This window comes from Numenius arquata, chromosome 1, assembly GCF_964106895.1.
Source record: "Numenius arquata chromosome 1, bNumArq3.hap1.1, whole genome shotgun sequence".
Taxonomy (NCBI): domain Eukaryota; kingdom Metazoa; phylum Chordata; class Aves; order Charadriiformes; family Scolopacidae; genus Numenius; species Numenius arquata.
This window is the reverse complement of record NC_133576.1, coordinates 37,338,937-37,357,826: the sequence shown is the minus strand read 5'-3', so window position 1 is coordinate 37,357,826 and position 18,890 is coordinate 37,338,937. Positions and strand designations below refer to the sequence as shown.

The following is an 18,890-nucleotide window of genomic DNA, read 5'->3' as shown; positions in this document are numbered from 1 at the left end:
CTCTGTCACTGTCCACCGCTTTCTGACCACAGGGCGGTTGCTCTCCTCTCTTCTCCTTTATGGGGATCGTTGGTCTCACCACCATCTGGGTGTGCTGTAAAATTACCTAGCTCCTCCAACACCCCAGGGACGGCTGTTTTCCAGCTGTCCCTGGCGTGCTGGAGGAGCTAGGTAATTTTACAGATAAGCAATTTTCAGAATCACTTATCTTCTGTTGTGGGATTTCCTGGGAGCAACCTTTAACTAACACGGCCCTTCAAGAAATGCATTTTATCTGACCCAAAATTAAGGTATTTCATAAAGAAAGTGTAAAGCTTGTTTTGTTTTGTCTAGACAACTGTTAAAGAGATGAGCACTGCCCTGAAACTTGCTAGCGGGATGTTGAGATGTGTGGACACGTGTCATACTCTCTGGGAAATGATGGAAATGGAGGAACAGTGGTTTGATGAAGTGACTGGAGTTCTTAAGAAAACCCGGGCATGCAGTGTGGTAAAATGTCAGTAACATATCAAAAGTAACCAAGCTTTGGTATGTCCTTTAGTGCTTGTATATGTACATAGTTTTTTTGTTTTGTTTTGTTTTGTTTTTAATGTCTAATGAAGGTGGCATAATGCAATCCTGTGCATGGCTTTGGAAATGTTGAGGTTAGGATTACTAACCAGCCAAGAGTCAAAAGGGCTGCTTACGGTTAACATACCTGTCATAATTTTTCAAACTCCACACATCCCATAAAAAGTAACTCTTTCTTAGTTTGTGAAATTGCCTGCTTAGAAAGATTGTATTCTTTTAATTACACTTGTATCATCAGATCTGGAGAACCATTGTGAGGTCTGGTTGCATATGCTGGTATGGCTTCATACCATATCACTGGCATAGTTTCTTTTTATTTGCAAATGGAAATAAATCAAGCACTGACATAAGACATCTGGGGGCTAATATAATTGTGCCTGTACTGGGAGTAGTGCTGATGTAAGTATCTACGTAATAATGACACCCAAATACAAGAAAAGACCAAATGACACAAAATCTGCATGCAGAGACAAAGCCTGAATTAATTAATGTGTTTTATACTATCCTTGGCACTATCAACCTGAGTGTAATTTAGACGTGTTCCAGTAAGCTGCTTTCTGTCTGATTGACGTGCTTTTTGGTACTTGTGTAAGAATTTCAATTCAACTACTTGTGTGGATTCAGTTCAAATTGCACTAGTATAAAAGTATCTTACTTCCTATACAGCTTACAGTCATTTATTTAGGCTGATTATATCACCATGAAAAGATATTTCTATTGGTACTATGCGCATAGGTTTTTTCTGGGTTTTGTTACTCATGCTGCTGTAGGTAAACCACTTACAGTTATGTTTACATAGAACGTGCTCTGTGTAAAACATGTCCTTAGACTGAAAGGGCCAGGTTCAGAAGTGATACATAAAAGGCTAAATGGACCTAAGCAAAAGTAACAGGAGTTTAAGGATTGCATCTTCCTTGTTGAATATGCCCCAGATGATAGATGCTATAGTAATGTGATCTCACTCAGAGCCTCTTCCAGCATTGGTCCAGAGATTCTGCAAATTATAAGTTTATTTGCCCAAATAAAACTGGAAAAAAAATGACATTCCTTTTAAAGTACTTGAAACTGGGTGTCCTTCTTCTGTACCTTCCCATAACCCATGCAGGGCCAGAAGCAAAATCTGCATGTCAAGGGTGGGAGCCCGTGGGGTTAGACAGAAAATCGCTGCATATTATCTGCATTGCTACAGAGTGGAAGTTCTTCTTAAAACATGGATAATACCTGTGAAAATTTGGGAATTGAAATACTTTTTGAACTTTATTCCTTCTCTTTTTTCGTGAGACTGTTTTGTGCATTGGTACTGCAACACTGAAATCTTGACATTAAGTAGCACCAAGAGTGCACTTAGCAAAAAGAGTTCCCAGACACCTGGAAACCAGAATAACTGATCCTGAATTCTTGGTCCATATATGTAATCTTGCTATGTAATTTTAGCTTGAAAAATTCTTAATTTCAACTTGGGAGGGGAAAAAAATTTACTCTTTTTTTTTCTTTTTTGTAAAGAGGTGCTCTGTCATAGTATCTGTGAACTCAGTGTGTTTTTCTTTGACTTCAGTGGGATTTGAATCCTGTGCATTTTCAGGTTTGCCTAATTTTGAAACTCATAATCAGTGAATGTTGTTGACCTAGAGTGTCATACAGGATCTCTGTTATTCAGATGGATTAATTATGAAAGGCTTCATGAAAGAAAGTCATTATAAAAGATCTCAAGGGAAGAAGAGAGTCTTAAAAATGAAGGGAAAAAGGTACTCTTTGATCATTTTGATAATAACATTTGGTAATACTGTCATGTCTTGAAAGTGACATTTTCATTCAACCACAGTGAAATGTCTAGGAGTGTTCCAAATGTCATGGTACCTGTTTTTCCTTCTTAAACAAAAAAGCATATATATGTACATTCAGGCTTGTATTCTTCCATCTGCTTCAGTAGAAGCACTAAAAAGTTATTACTGACAGTTAAAACACTGTATGTCTGACCAAAGCTGCCTTCATCATTATCATTGTCACTAGCATCCTGGAATGATGCTAGCTGTATAGTTTTTGGAGACACCCCATATCTACAAGTAGGAAGCATGTGATCAAGTTGTTGCACTAGTAAGACTAGGAATCAAGGGGGTTTGTGCGCTGTCATGTCACTGACTCTTTAAGCAGCCTTTGAGAATTGCTTAAATACTTGGTATATTGGGTAATACATTATTAATCATAATACTGCTTGACAGGTGTGACATGAGGTTTAATATATAATAATCTCATTCCTTGAAGTGGAAGTGTAAGGCTTGCCTTTTGAAAAGAAAGGTGATCTGTGGTTTAAGGAAGCTTTCTCTCTGTATTTTGGTTCACCTTATTCTGTTTTTATTGTCAATGAAGAAATGCTTTTACAGCATGTATTTTGAGTACTTAACTCAATGCAAGTTTGTGCTTCTGTATGCGTTGCAGAAATACAAACCAAGAATAATTAATTACAGAAAGTATCCAAATCCTGTTAAAGTAAATGAAACTATTTTCATTGACTGTTTACCTGAGATGGGATTGGGTCATCATGCTTTTAAACTGCACTGACATCTTTAGATGGAAGCATATATTGATGTTTTTATCTGGGTTCTGCTGTTTGCAAAGGGCTGGTGACTAACCTGTTTTTACCTGTGGGTGTAAAAATTTAATGATTTTTTTTTTTTTTTTTCCTTCCTGGGCAGGATTTATGTGGGCATCATTCATGTGATACTCTGGGAATGGCAGACGTTGGGACCATATGCTCTCCTGAGCGCAGCTGTGCAGTGATTGAAGATGACGGCCTCCATGCAGCTTTTACAGTGGCTCACGAAATTGGTATGCAGTGCCTTTTCTGTTCCCTTGCCAAATCAAACACTTGTAACAGCTGCATTAGTAACCAAAATACTTTGCAATTAATTCCAGATTTCCCCTGGTCCAGATACTCACTTGGGGATTAAGGCTGTATATATATGCACTTCAGGGTTAACTAATAAGGGATCAGAAGGCAAGTGAAGGCGCACAGTAGGTGTTTCCTTTCTGACAGTGTCGTTTCTAAGCAGTAGTTGAAGTGAAAATTCAAAGGCTGCTGCTACTGTCTGAAGATGTCAATACGTGTCCCTCCTGAGAAAGGCCATCTATTGTAATTCACTTGCATTTAGTGCATAAACTTTGGAAGAATAACTCACCTTTTTGAACTACTTGCATGCTCTACTGTTATGAAACTTTTTCTGGGGACAGTGTATTACCTGCAGAGAAGGCTTTTGGGGAAAAAAAACCAACAGAATTCTAATCTTTTTCTAAGTGTATGGAAATTCCACCTTTATGGTAAAATAAGGTCCTAATGTGAATCCTGAAATAGGTGAAATAGTATTTAGGTGATAAATGTTCGGTTAAAAAAACCTGTTTAACTGTTTCAGTCTCCACCTCAGTGAACAGCAGTTTAACGTAGGAAGAAAGTTCATGCTCTGGGACATTATGTCTGTCATGATATATTCCTTGGGAGACACTGCTTGCCATCTTGATTATTTTGAATTTACTAATGTTTTGTGAGCTGTGTTCACTGGAAATACATTCGGTGTGAGGGCTATTCGCTTCAGTGAGCGCACAGCAATTTGAAAGTGGAGGACTTTTTTCTTTTTTCTTTTTTTTTTTAAAACATTCTTGGAAGGAAATAACAAGGAAAGGAGAATTTTCAGAGAGAGCCAATTTCTGAATTGCCTTGTACCTCATGCCAAACCAAAGTAAAGTTTGCTTTGGGAGTATCATTGCAGTAGTTCAATTTTCAAGTAGCTAGCAGGTAGAGCCCAAGAGTTGTGTGCCTTATATATACCTGGCTCAGCAACCGGAGGTCACCAAGTATGAAAAAGCAGCTAGAATGTCAGTGACCTGACCCTTCAACAGTTAGTGAACCTAACCCTACTGCTCTTACAGTGCCTCAAAGAAATGAAATCAGTAGTGGCTGGAGAAGGATCATGTGTTGCGTGAAAACATAAAATGTGGCAGAACAAGTCCCCAAATTTTATTTTATTAAACAAGATGGTTTAGTATTGAAAGAAAAAGCCCTCTGGAATCACTAATTCCGAGCATTTATAGATAAGTACAGCAATACATGAAATCCCACTTCACATCAGATGAGTTTAGTGGCGTTAAACCTGGATGGTGTGAAGCTAATGACCCGTAATGAGCTAACGACCCATCCCAGTCTACAAGTGGGGCAAAGATTGGCAAACTTAGCCTATCACCCAAAGGCCAGTCTGCTTTAGGGACTGCTTGTATTGTCTTGCATCCAGAAGTGCTGAAGGTTAGTGGGTGTTGGTGGGGTTGGATGAGGAACCTTTTTGGAATGCCAGTGTTGATATGTCTGATGTGTGAAGAGGCAGGTAGTGCATCTCTGCTACCATTTAATCAGCAATAAACACGTTTAGGTAAATTAAAAAGGAAAGAACATAGATCAATGCAGAAAGGGATGAGCAGTAAATACAAATATTAGTACCTTGAATTCCACACAAAGAAAATGTAAACGCAAGTGAATTATTTTTGGTGATCTAGAAGCACGTTTTTGAAAAAGAGCCATCTTCATACCTAGAAGTTTACAGGAATCTGTAAAAGCTATAATTTTCAATGTAAAAAAGGCATGAATTGAAACAGATAAATAAGTACCCTAATGGACAAAAAAACCTGTAGTCTGCGGTTGTTTAAAATAACATCCCATTTTTTTTCTCCTCACCATAAGATTTTAAGAACGGAGGGGTGTCAAGTCACAGAATGATCTTTGTGTGTGTGGCCTAAAGTGGGAGAAGTTGAGAAGAAAACACAGCTAAAATTGCTTGAGTACTTACATTAAATTAAAGGTCAAAAAAGGATGAAAAATAAAAGTGTGGCATGGATACCCTTTAGTTAAGCACTTTGGGGAAAACCTTGCTTTATTTTATTTGGAGACCAGATTTCTTCCTACAGTTCAGAAGTCTTAAAGTTCCCCCTGTCCTGTGGGTAGGGTGTAGCTTTAATTTTATAGCAGCTTAGTGATTCAGTGGAGTTCACCTGCCAGCATAGCACATCTCTGCAAGACAGAGGGGATGCTAAGGGCTCTAAGTCAAAGATGTTCCTTTCTGTCAGTAGGAAGAGCGCGGTGAGCTGCTAAGTGAATCAGAGTCACTGTCTGCAGTTTTTTTAATAACCCTGCTGCATGTGCACGTCCAGCAGATGCAGCATCATTAACGTGGACTTGATCCGGAGAATGGCTGTGTGTCCTCGCTTTGACTTCAAGGGGATCTGAATGCTCTTGTTTCCTGTCTGAAGGATCCAAGAGCATTTGTGAGGATCATATTCTTTCTCTGGAAGGTAACCAAAGTAAATGGAACTGCAGCTCAACCAAACAGGACGATGAACAGCCCAGGGGCTCAGGTTGGTTATGTGCATAGGAAGCCAAAAAGCAGCCCGCTGAAGAACAAAGCCTGCTGCTTCTGTTGCCAGGGTGTCTACCACATTATGTGTTAGATGTTTATTTTTTTATTTCAGGTAAAATAGATGGATTTTGGCCAGGTTTTTTTGAGGGGGAGAGTATGAATAAGCAGCAATAACAGGCAAAATCTCCAAAGAGCTGTAAACAAGAGCACAGAAAAAAAAATAGATGCAACGAAATTCTTAGTACAACTGATTAGTTGGCAATAAGAGATGGAGATCCATATATAAAGATATATATATATATATAAAGGTAGGACCTGAATCTTGTCCTACTTATACGTGTGAAAAACAGGAATAATTTGTGTCCAGTATCAAATGCAGAAGATGAGGATAATGCAGCAAAAAATAGGAGACCTTGTAACTTTGAACATGATAATCCAGTTTCTCCTCAGAATAACGGGAAGCAGTGCTAATAGCATAAACATTATTTTTAAATCATAGCCTGTCAAGACATCCAGCCACTAATGGTAAATCCATATATGGTTATTTTCTAGTGGGGGACATGCTGCTATCAGTTTGGACAGCAGTAGCTTTGCTGTTGCAAAAATAGTCTTCTGGATTCTTGCCTGAAATCATCAGTTCAGCTCCATGTTGTAGCATATGGATGTCTTTTTTGACTTTCAGCAACTCCTTCAGCTATTCCTCCATAGCTTTGCAGGGATATCTGAGCTGTCTTAGGCAAAGTGTGTAGACATTCTCCAAGCCTTTGTTATCATCAGCCTATTCTCCATTAAAAAAAATAAGTTTCCTTATTTCATGCCCTTCCCTGCTTTACAGAGACATCTGAAGAAAAGCATTAAATGCTTTGCTCATAATCTCAACATTTACTTAATATTTTTCAGAAGTCAGCACTATATTGTTTCCCCATATATTCCTTATTAAAATAATCATCATTAAACAAAAATAACTAGATTCTCACTCTGGACTTTTGGGTTGGAGATTTGTTGCTTTTACAGTGCTGAATTACAAGCCATCCTATGAAGATAAGCATGATCCAACATCACTAATAGACACAGTCAATCAATGTGAAGTTACCTTTAACATCTCTTGCATTGGGATATATCTAATACTTCACAATTCCTTGTTTAGTAGCCTGGTGTTGCATTTTGTGATGCAGTCACATTCAGAAGTTTCTGCTGTCTTTGGCTTCTCCTGTGCTGGAGTCCCACATGCTTCAGCACAGCCAGCCCACCATCCTAAAGAGTTTGTTTTCAACTAAAACAAAATGAGAAGAGTTCAAGAGAAAATAAGTGGAGCTACTGCTCATTTTATCAACAGGTAATTTCCCAAAATCACAAAGGAAGTCTCAAGGAAAGCCAAACATTAAACTTGTCTCTTGAGTTTTGATCTAGTCCTTAAATACAAAAGCATCCTTCCTGCAGTCTAAGCAGGCAAAGCTCCAGCTTAGTTCAGTGGGTTACATGGGTTACATGTATCCCATCAATCTTTTTTCTTTTTCTTTTTCTTTTTTTTTTTTGTAAGAGGAGATACAGAGAAAACGCTGCCTTTTTGCTCAGTGATAATGTTCGTTTGAACTTTTGCAAAGTTCTTATTTCTCTGTTATGCAACCATGCTGGCATGCCATTACTCCTTCTATCCTCCTGAGTGAAATGGTTTACTGATGTTCTTTCCAAGTATTTTATTTTTAGAATATAGCTTTAAAATTGCTACATGGAACTAATTAAACCTCTGTTCATTAGTTTTCTTTTATCTTTTACATGTGACTTTAGAGAAGGGTAGGCCAAAGGGGAGGCATAAAAGCAATCTTCAAATATATTAAAAAAATCATTGCGAAAATTTACGTAATAAATCATTCTCTGTGTCCACCTGGGACAGCACAAGGGGTAATGGCCTTAAATTGCAGCAAGGGAGATTCACTTTAAGCATTAGCCAAAATCATCTAACCAGAAGGACAGTTAAAGGCAGGAATGAATTGCTTGGGGAGGCTGTGAAATCTCGGTTACTGGAGGTTCACAGGAGCCGGCTGGCTAAAACAGCTGTGGCTTGGGGGACGCTGATCCTACCCTAGGGCGGAGGGATGCACAAGATGGCTTTTCAAGGTCTCTTCTCAGCCTCATTTTCTATGGTTAGGTGAAGTTATCACAAATTCCTCCACAGCTATACTGAGTAACACCTAAAATCAAGGATCTGTACAGAAAGTAAAACTAGAAAATAACATGTTTAATACCAAATCTTTTTCAGCATGCTGTCATTCTGTGGCATCTGCCACCGCTGAGGGTAAAAATACCACGAGTGCTGTCAGCAAAGTGTAGTGCTTTATTAGAGAGCGGAATTTTTTTGGAAAGAAGCTGTTTTAGAAGTGAGGTATCTCCTAGAATCCCTACTCAGGTGGTTCACTGAAATACATCAAAACACCATTTTGCTGATTTCTGAGTAGATTGAAAGTATTTATTCAGGGCCTGAGTCTGTATTTGAGTTGCAGGCCTCTCTAGAAAAAGGGCCATGTCAACCATGTCTAATCTATGTAACCTTTATAGCAAACAAATTCTGACCCTTCTTCAGAAAAAAATGAAACCAAGAACAATGTGTATGGTATTTAAATGGTAGTCTTGTTTTTGGTGTCCATAGAACAGTCAAAAAAATACTCCCTTTCCATATTTTCCCACATGTACTCATTTTGTATACACTCAAAAGTAACTAAATACAGTCATCTTCTCTATTCCACTGCTGAACACGTAGCCCTTTGATTTCAAGGCTGTCAAGATAAAGCAGATAAAGACAAGCTTCAGACCTGACAGGTACAAATCTTTTGTAGCCTTTCATTTCAAGGAGGATACGTTGCCAAGGGCACAGAATCTCATAGGCGCATGAAAAAAAGGTGAAGGTTGTCTGACTTTCGTATTATGTTTCCTTCATGACAGACAAAGTTTAGGCAAATATCCAGGTAATCATAATTAGGTAGATTTGCTTTCTTAAAACAACAAAGAAGAGAAAGAGAGTACCCTCATCCAAGTTTTCTCTGATGACATACATCAGGAAAATTGCTTGATTCCTTCTCTTTGAACCTTTTTCAAAGTTCTATCTAAACCTCTGCTTGCAAAAGCTGTTGAATTAAGCTCTCATGAACGTATCCCCTTTGGTTAGGAGGAAAGATGGGCAGCCAAAGCTAAGCCTTTACAAGAGGTGAATGAAGAGTGGGGCAGAAGATTTAACTGATGCTTCAGAAAAACCCCATCAGCTCTACTGAAGGTTGCTGGGTAAAAATTCTTGACTTGCCCAACAATATTTGTATGAACTTACATAATTGTTCCACCTGCAGCACATATGGTGTTTAAACCAAATCTTTTTTAGAGAAACTGACATAGTTTGTATGGAAAAGTGGAGAGATTGAAGGGGGAAATTGATATGATGTAGAAAAATTGAATCCTTACGTTCTGAATATACTTGAGCTTCTTTGTCTGCCACGTACTTTCAAGTCTGAGTAGACTGGGGATCTTTGCCTTCTTAACATCCGTGAAGTGATTCGGACAGAGCGGGGAGGAGATGGAAGGCCAAGTTCTTAACCAGAGACTCGAGGAAGCAACTCAGACACAGCACTAACATTGCCTGAGTTTTCAGAGGTTTTCTGGAGTTGTGCTGATCTTTGTGTATGTGTAACCTCATGAAGAATTAGATTAAACAAGTGCTATGCTTTCAAAAGCTGCTATGGATCCTGAATCATCATAACTTAAAGCCAAATATATAGACAGAAATATTAGTATCTCGGCAACCATAAGGGAATTGAGAATGAAACTGTGTTTTGCCTGATGTTTTGGAACAATCATTATGAAAAACTCTTTTAGGGACATGGTTTAGTGGTGGATTTGGCAGTGTTAGGTTTACGGTTGGACTCAATGATCTTAAGAGTCTTTTCCAACCGAAATGATTCTATGATTATAAAAGAAGTCTGCTTCAGTTGTGTGTGCCTGAATCCCCAGTCTTCCAGATTGCAGGGGAAAGTAGGGATTACTTTCCTCCTTGGCAGGTAAATACTACTGATATGATCACATGGTTTTTGTGTGGAAAGTACTTCTGGTAGAGAGAGGAAGGCAGAATTACCCCATAAACAGGCAGCAGGCAATGCAATTTTTACATTCTTGCACTATTTACTCTCCCAGAGTTCATTCATTTCCCATCAGCTACCATGAATTATATTCTTTGTGAGTTACTCTGAGTTGGACAGATGTGAAATGGGTGTCACCATCTCCCACTTTTTCATTAAAATTATCTTCTACATGCCCCATTAATTAGCATAGCAGAGGTAGCATGGATCTGCGAGACCACATCTTTTTAATGATTATTTGCGTCTGTGTGGACATAGTGGTTTCTGATTGCCTCATCTGCATTGCCTGGACAGAATCTTGCTTGCAAATTGTCTGTCTGATGGGGGTGTTGTATCTGTGATCTCCCACAGAAGTCTGTTATAACAAGCCATTTCAGCAGAAGTTTGTTTTGTGTAAAGTCTGCAGGACTGGTGTATGAATGTCTGATTGTGGCTTTTTTTTATGTCTGCTCCTGAAAAGAAGCTGCACTTCAGACTATTGTTTCATTCAGTCTGAAGAATTCTTTTAAGCCAGAAATATTAAAAACTGCCTCTGGGCTGGAGATTTAAAGGAGAAAGTGATTTTTTTTTTCTTTTTTCTTTCATCAGTGATGGATAACAGTCAAAGAAAAGAAAATGGGAAGGAAAGTTCAAGTATGAAGAAAGAGGAATAGCCAGTTTTATATTCTATCCATGTTTTTTGTAAGCTTGTGTAATTCAAAACACTTCTGGTCTGTAAAAAAAAAACAACACAACTTTATTAATTGTTATTGCTTAGGTCCATCATTTTTATGCAAAACTCCTATGATTTCAAGAGGATTTCTGAGTGGTATTAGTATGCAGTTCTTAACAAGAAGTCAAGTATTTGCACAAGTTAGAAAAACAGTACATGCAGAAAGAAATGGCTTTATTTTAAAACAGTTACCGCACGCAATCTTTGTTTAGCAGAAAAGAGAATGAGAGGCTCGTGCAGAAGGTATTGGCTGGTCATTAGACCAAGGAATGTTGAGCCAGGAGCTTCCTGAATCCTGATCCCGTGAGAGTCGGTGACTCACTGGGTAACCTTGGGCAAATCACTTGACCTTCTTTTGTACCCCAGTCATCCCCACCGAAAATTAGGTGAAAGGCATGACCTCACTGGAAAACACATGCTTCATCGGAGCTGAGCTTTTCTAAGAAAACAAATTGTAATGCCTGCAGCATTTTTTCAGCGTGCTGTGTCACTTTGCATGTGTCTTGCGGTCAAATTCAGTGCAAGAGCTGTACTTTGACATGCTGTTCAGTTCAAGTACTAGAGATCTGTGTATGTCCATAAACAAGGTTGTTGGGTTTTTCCCCAGAAGAGCCACCACGATTTGTGTTTTAGCAAAAGCCAGGTTTTGCTTCCCAGCCCTCCTAGGAAAAAAACAGCTGCAGTGCAATGTGCTTCACCACACATCCGACATAGCTCTGGTGCGCTCCTGATTTGCCTACAGGGCTCTTTGTGTCCTGATATTTGGAGAGGGTATAAGTTTTAGCTGACTTGTCGTAATTGTTTTGGAGAATTCCCACCTTATATTAGGAATACACACCCTGTTCCTACAAGGTATAGGAATTCTTTTTGAACCCATTGAGGGTATTATTTCCTGTTGGGCTGTAACGGGTGTTGGCCTTCAGTAGTTGTTGGGGTAGGGAAGCTTGTGCAATACAAGGTCCACTTTCAGGCATGCAGACAGTGCAGGTGAGCTGGGATCCAGGGGCTGATGACTGCTGTTGACTCCTTCACTTCTTGCTTCAGGATCTAAACAGACTGAGCTGTGCCGAGAGCCCCTTGCAGAATATACGAGGGGCCAAAGTCTGCAGGTTGCTTTCAGCAGTTTACTGGTGTAGTCACACTTAGTATCACCTCAAGGGGAGAAGGGAGGCTGTGAGGAAAGGCTGTCAGTCCGTTTAGGTGGTTGGTCTTTTTACTGTTTGGGAAGGAACCAATTTACAAGAAGGTTAGCTCCTCTTCACTTGCACGAGGGTAAACCCTGCCTCCTCGCCATCTGTTTCTTTTACCATTTTGTGCATTCCTACAGCATAACTTAACTAAACACCATCCTGCTGGTAAAATTATATTATGTCATTTTCACTCAGTGGGAACTGTCAACACCAGTAAGATGCTTCATTAAGTAGAAAACATCAGATGATCTACTAACCCATTCTCTATCAGTCATCATTTTACGCAGCTGCTGGGAGGCTTTTTTTTTTTTTTTCTTTTTTCAATAGCCCAGTTTGAAGTTGATAGTAGTACAAAATGGTGTGGTGCTAAAACTGGCATTGTTTTTAAAAGCCTTTTTAATAAGGTTCGTGTTCCTTAAGTCTTCGCTTTTGCCCAAAGCTTCCTCTGGAATTATGCTTACATACAGGATCAGTTGAAGGATTACCTGTAACCTTTTCACTTCGGTTCTTAGGAAAGGAAGCACCCCACCAGTAAATGCCTGAAACCACCCTAATGTCCTGAGGAATACATTTTAATATCAGCGTGTTCATGCCTGCAAGGGGTGGGGGAGACTTTTCAAGTAGGAAGGGAAGTGTCCCTTCTTTAATTCTTGGATGCAAAGGGCGCAGGTGTAGAAGTACTTTGTTCTCACTTTTGTGCTAAAAAAGGCATACCCTAGCTAGGCAGTATTTTGAATTTTGATTATTTTTAATGAAATGCAAAACCAGTTTTAAGAGTCATTGGACATTTTTCATATGCCTTAAATCTGTTTTAAGACTGGTCAGAATGCCTTGAAAGGCAAAGATAGGATGGTGAGGGATTTAGATTGTGATAATTAGAAACTGTAGTTCCATAAAATTATTTGAAAGTGGCATTCACAGTGTTTGTAAGTATGCATACAAAATTAAGTGGCAAATCGGTATGGAGAGATAGAATCCATATATTTAATGCTATAAACAGCTATTATCCTCACTAACGTCACTGATGGCTAATTTAGAAGCTCAAGTACAGACAATCAGAATTACTTATTTTGGAAATCATTCGCTACTTACTACTTCTTTCCTTGTCATGATTTTTTAAATTTATTTTTGAAAAATTTTAAAATAACAAGAGAGATTCATAATTGCTTTGGGAAGCTTTTCCTCAAAAAGCTGAAGTCTGCCAAGTAAGTGACTTAGTTCTTGTCATGCATTAGAACAATGGTCTGATTTAATATGACAAAGTAGACACTGTTAATGAGGTATGTCCTCAGTTCACCCCATTTATCACTGTAAAGTATAGAAGTTACGCTGTACTCTAATTAAAGGTGAAGCCAGTAGCTTGACACTTTCCAGAAGATGACCCTGTTTCAGTTTCCTGTGCTTTTGCCAGAGCATTTGGGATGAAATGTTCTGTGCTGAGTAGCTGCTTGAGAAGCATTTCATTTTATTTATTTACTCTGAAATTCTCCACAGAGACTGTCCAGCCATTTCGGAGAGGGATACTAATTTGCAATAATTTTATGGAAAAATTTTCAGTCTCTTTGCTCAAAGTGAAGAACTTGAAATTTGGCTGCAAGCTTTCTTATATCTGGAGGATTTTATTTTTTTTTGTGTATAAGAAGGAGGAAAAAGGAAGGAAGAAGAACAACTTCAGTCCACAGTTCAGCAGTTACATTCTCTGCAGAGCCAGCACATCTCAGAGTAGAGAGGGAAGGAAACTACACCACCTTTAGGCAGGGAAGCCGGGAGCAAGCTAAAGCACAATATACTCCCTGGCCTGCTCCAGGGACATTCACATTGCTTGGCTCTAGGATTTCCATAGTTTGATGTGGTATGACCACATTGCTTTGACAGTAGGCAGCCTAAGCTGAGGTTGCTTACAAATTGCACTGCAGGAGGAGCCAGGGCTGAAAAACACATGTAGGAAAGACAAAGAGGTCTTTCCAAAGCCAGAGATGATGAAGTTGGTGCAAGGAGGAACTTGCGTACAAAAAACTGTATTAAAAGAATGTCATAGGTAGCAGAGAAACTCAGAGATGTCCAAGTTGCACATTCAGAAGCATCATTGTTAACGAGGCCTGGGCATATCTGAGTCTTTTGTCACGTGCTCATGTGGGATGTCTGTCACATAAGATGAAAAAAGTTAGGAAAGGTGAAGTACGGTTATGCAAGAAAGGGATTCGTATAGAGAGCAAAGTTGTATCTTAAATGGGTGGACTGCTGCAGGGTGGTATTGGAGGGTGTTAAGAAACTTGAATTCTGCCCTACAAGACTGAATCCTTCATATCGCAGAGTTTTGGGTAGTTCTGAATGGTGCTATAAAATGTTGAGCACTTTGAAAAATAAAGTTGTCAAATTGCTAGTTTGCACCCAACTATTATTCCTATCCTACACTGACTGTGCATTGTGTGCCATGTGATGTTATTCAGCCAGGCTTTTTAGAACAATTCTCCATCTTTTGTTATTCACTCAGAGCTGATTAGTACCAAGTCCAATGACTTAGAAATGAAACTCCTTTTTCACTGACAGAACCTCATTACCTTATTTCACAAGCATGCTGCAGTGAAGTAATTTCTTGCAGCATTACAACTATGAGCAGTCTCGGAACATTAAAAATAAGACCATTCTTCCTACAACCTTTAAGCATACAAGTTGTCTCAGAGGAGATTGCTATAGTGAGGCTTAGGTCTAACCAGCATGGTGTTTTCTTGCTCACTGGGCTGATTTTTTGCAAATACTTCTGTGTAATTGATTGGTAGTATATGCATATTCAAGTACACAGATTCAAGTAAAATACGAGAAACTGGCTGAAACTTCTGACCAGCTCTGCAAAGCAGAGTGTGTGCCGTCCTGATTTAAATGGGGAGCTGTGCCGCATATCAAGGGACCTGTCAACTAAAGCTTGAGGATAGGCCTAAAGCCCTCTCTAGTAAATGTTTGCTTAACTTAGCAGAACACTGGTGAAACATGCTACAAGGAGTTATTTAATGTCAGCAGAAAACGGTTCTAGTTATATTGCTACTAGGCATGTGTTGAGGTTCATTAACCTGTCAGCTCTGCTCACGGTTCTCAGGCATGAGGTGTGACCTGGTGCCATTCAGTGCATTAGCAGGAATACGAGCTTAGCGATAACACTGTATAGAATGGCAGCCAAAAATAACATCATCTTTACCTTTCCTGAAGACGCTCATTGTCAGTGTCTAGGACTTTGGCAAAGTCAGAGCTAATCCTCCTTGGCACAGTAGCTGCTGATTCATTAAACGCTTACCCTGTGACACTTCCATGGAATTTGCTCTATAGGTTAGAAGTGATGCACTGATTATCTGGTTACTCTGTCAGAGAAATGCGTTGGTTCGAAATAATAATCTTACTAGTGAATTATTTTGCTCAACACTGGCATTTGGCTTAAATAAAACAAAGAGGTTGTCATCTCTCCAGAGCAAGTATTTATATAGTGCTATATCAGATTGGAACTTGACGTGTACCTACTGATACTCAGTTGTGTCTCAGTGTAGAATAAAAATTGCATTATCTGGCCCATATAATAAGTATTGCCAAAGGAAAGTGGTTTTACCTATCACAAAAAAAATAAGCCCAAATCTTGCATATAAATCACACCATTGACTCGACGTGCCTTCAGTATGAAAGTTTGATTCATTATGTTTCTGCAGCAACATACTTGTGATAGAGCATTGCAATAGCAATTACCAACAATAGTAACAGGGAAAGGAGTATTAACTCTCATCAGTGTTAACCCAGGTTCCTTGAATAAATTTTTACTAGCATTTATAATACTACTGGGCCTTTTATTCAAACAGTAGCTGTATTGGAATTATGTTGGTAAATGTGTGCACATCAGGGGAAGAGAGAAAAAAAGAGAAATGTCCTCTTCATTCTCCATACCACCTCCCCTGCAGTGGGGGTTCAGTAGCTGTAGAAGACAGACTGACTGTTCTCAGTCATCACTGGTACAACTAGAAGTGATAGATCAAGGTCCTCTTGTCTCTTCTCCTGTAGCTCCATCCTTAGGTCAAGAACCCAGCATGCTTGATTTCTGATCTCCTGCAGCCTTAACACAGACTTCTGGTCAGATAGCTACTTCCCCAATCTCAGACAGAGCTCAGCAGTGAGTGATGCCTCCATCTCTTTTCTCTTGGCTTCTCCCCCAAAGCTGATGAAAACAACATAAAGCAAGTCTATATATGGGTAAAAAATTGCTGTTTTTTTTTTCTTTTCTAGCCTGTATTGTAGGTATTATTATTGTTATTACAATTGTCATGTGCATGACTATGGCTATTAGACTACATCCTGCCATCGGTGTCCCTACTCTGCGCTCGTGAGACCCCTCCTGGAGTACTGTGTCCAGCTTTGGAGTCCTCAACACAGAAAGGACATGGACCTGTTGGAACGGGTCCAGCGGAGGGCCACGAGGATGATCAGAGGGATGGAGCACCTCTCCTATGAGGACAGACTGAGAGAGCTGGGGTTGTTCAGCCTGGAGAAGAGAAGGCTCCGGGGAGACCTTATAACAGCCTATCAATATCTGAAGGGAGCCTACAGAAGAGCTGAAGAGGGACTCTTTGTCAGGAAGAGTGGTGACAGGACAAGGGGCAATGGTTTTAAATTGGAAGAGAAGAGATTTAGATTAGATATAAGGAAGAAATTCTTTACAGTGAGGGTGGTGAGGCACTGGAACAGGTTGCCCAGGGAAGTTGTGGATGACCCATCCCTGGAAGTGTTCAAGGCCAGGCTGGATGGGGCTTTGAGCAACCTGCTCTAGTGAGAGGTGTCCCTGCCCATGGCAGGGGGGTTGGAACTAGATGATCTTTAAGGTCCTTTCCAACTCTAGCCATTCTATGATTCTATGATTCTACTTCTGTCACCTGACAGATAGTTTACAGCATTTATACCAAAACATACGATGGTGCCTAGAAGGCTTTTAGTTATTGCAGAATAGTCTCTTCAGCTGCAATTTGAGGGCATCAGGTTTATTTCTGTGCAGTTGCTTTGATGGGTAGTCTTTGTCCTTATCACTGAAGCACTCTTGGTCCAGCCCTGGGTGGCTGATTAATTATCTCCTGGCCTAGGTTGAAGATTGTGAGTGTTAAGTTCAGGCTTGAGCTCTCTACAGCTTTGGTTCTCATTCAGTCTTTTACGTCTTGGATAGTAAATTGACTGTGAAATAATCCAGTGTGGGCATGGAAATTAAATTTAAATCTGATGTTTACGGAGGGAACAAGGTGTGTTGCCTGCAACCGATTATTGTTGCCCAAGGACTAGACAAGATGGGGATCACTCATCTACAGAAAAGGTTGCTGTTGCACTTATAAGAACTCATCTAGCACTGGACTGAACTCCCCTGGACATTAAGGATTTTTGCAAGTTTCACCATGTGCTGCTTTGTGTGCCCATTATTTTGTGTTCTGGAGTATAAATGTCTAGTACCATATACATTAAAAAAAACCAAACCCAAAACCAGCAAAACTAAAACCCTAACCAAAAGAATACTAAAAAGCACCCTCCCACAAAACAAGACTGTCTACGTGGAAGAGGCTATTTGAAAACATTACTCAGGTTGTTGGTGTATTGTAGAAACTACTCGCACTTCAGGGCAGAGTGCACTTTAAGAATTTACATAGTTTGTTTAGTTGCCCCATAAATAATAGCATTTTTGTCCATTTAGAAAGACATTTTAGCACTTTTCTAGACAGCTGCAGAACTTCTTTACAGAGTGAAGTATTAGTCTTTCTTGCTGAAGATTATTAGGAAAAACAGAACTAAATTGTTTACTAATACAAAGGAGTACAGTTCACTTTAGTCTTCATCAGGTTTCAGTTAGCACAGTTGGATGACATGTCAGCTGATGGCATTACTTCTTTGCTATATGCAATGGTGTAAACTGTCACAGCTTTTTTCTCTTCAAGCAGAGATATCACATTTCAAATGGCCTGCTTTGGGCTGCTGTTCAAAATTTGAGAATGAATTAAACAATTCATTTTACCTTGACTGTGAGCTCTAGCTTGTAAACTCTGTTATCGATATTCATATCATTTTATTTGTTTGTTTCATTTCTATAGGGCACTTGCTTGGGCTTTCCCATGATGACTCTAAATTTTGTGAGGAGAACTTTGGCTCCATGGAAGATAAGCGCCTGATGTCCTCCATTCTGACTAGCATCGATGCTTCAAAACCCTGGTCCAAATGCACTTCGGCAACTATAACAGAATTTTTCGATGATGGTCATGGTATGTATTATCACACCTTGCATCAGCTACGTGTTAGTTTTTACTGTGATCTGCTTTTTGAATAAGAACCTTTTATACCAGCTTGTTCATTCCTTGCTCATCTTCAGGACTATCTTGGAAGTGCTTGCAAAACAAGGCAAAGGTCTAAAAGGCTGAAGAGTCTCACCCTCCCTTTGCATGTTTCAAATGCAAGAGAAAAGAATGAGTTGATGGAGTGTGTGTTGACGATAATTTTTTTAATGCAAGAAATTAGTCTTGCCTTCACAAATGCCACAGATATGAACTCAGAGAGTACTTTAAACAGAGGACACAGCGAAATGGCTTTTTCCTCACAGAAATTAAAACGAGTGATATGGTCTACTTAACATTAGACTGCAGATTTAAGCAGAGTGTATGTGTTCTTGTTGCCATTTATGACATTTATTATGTTTATAATGCCATTATATTTACTGTGTTTATAATGCCATTGTATTTATTATGTCTATGTAGAGGGGCTGTAAGCAAGAATTAAGACTCCTCTGAGCTGTATATGATTACTTCTGCCCCAGGAGCTTACCTTCCAAGTCACATGACTAATATTTGTTAAATATGTCATTTACCCTTTGGAGAACAAGTACAAAACTTTCATTCTCCAA

The 18,890-nt window shown here is 39.4% G+C and overlaps 1 protein-coding gene across 1 annotated transcript in view; it reads left to right on the top strand.

Moving 5' to 3' along the window:
• Window positions 1-18,890, top strand: part of ADAMTS5 (ADAM metallopeptidase with thrombospondin type 1 motif 5) — a 41,773-nt gene that overhangs the window by 9,047 nt on the left and 13,836 nt on the right. The window contains exons 2-3 of the mRNA XM_074151245.1: window positions 3,264-3,396; window positions 18,088-18,255. Of these exons, the coding sequence (XP_074007346.1) occupies window positions 3,264-3,396; window positions 18,088-18,255 (301 nt within the window). The remainder of the gene's footprint in view (window positions 1-3,263; window positions 3,397-18,087; window positions 18,256-18,890) is intronic.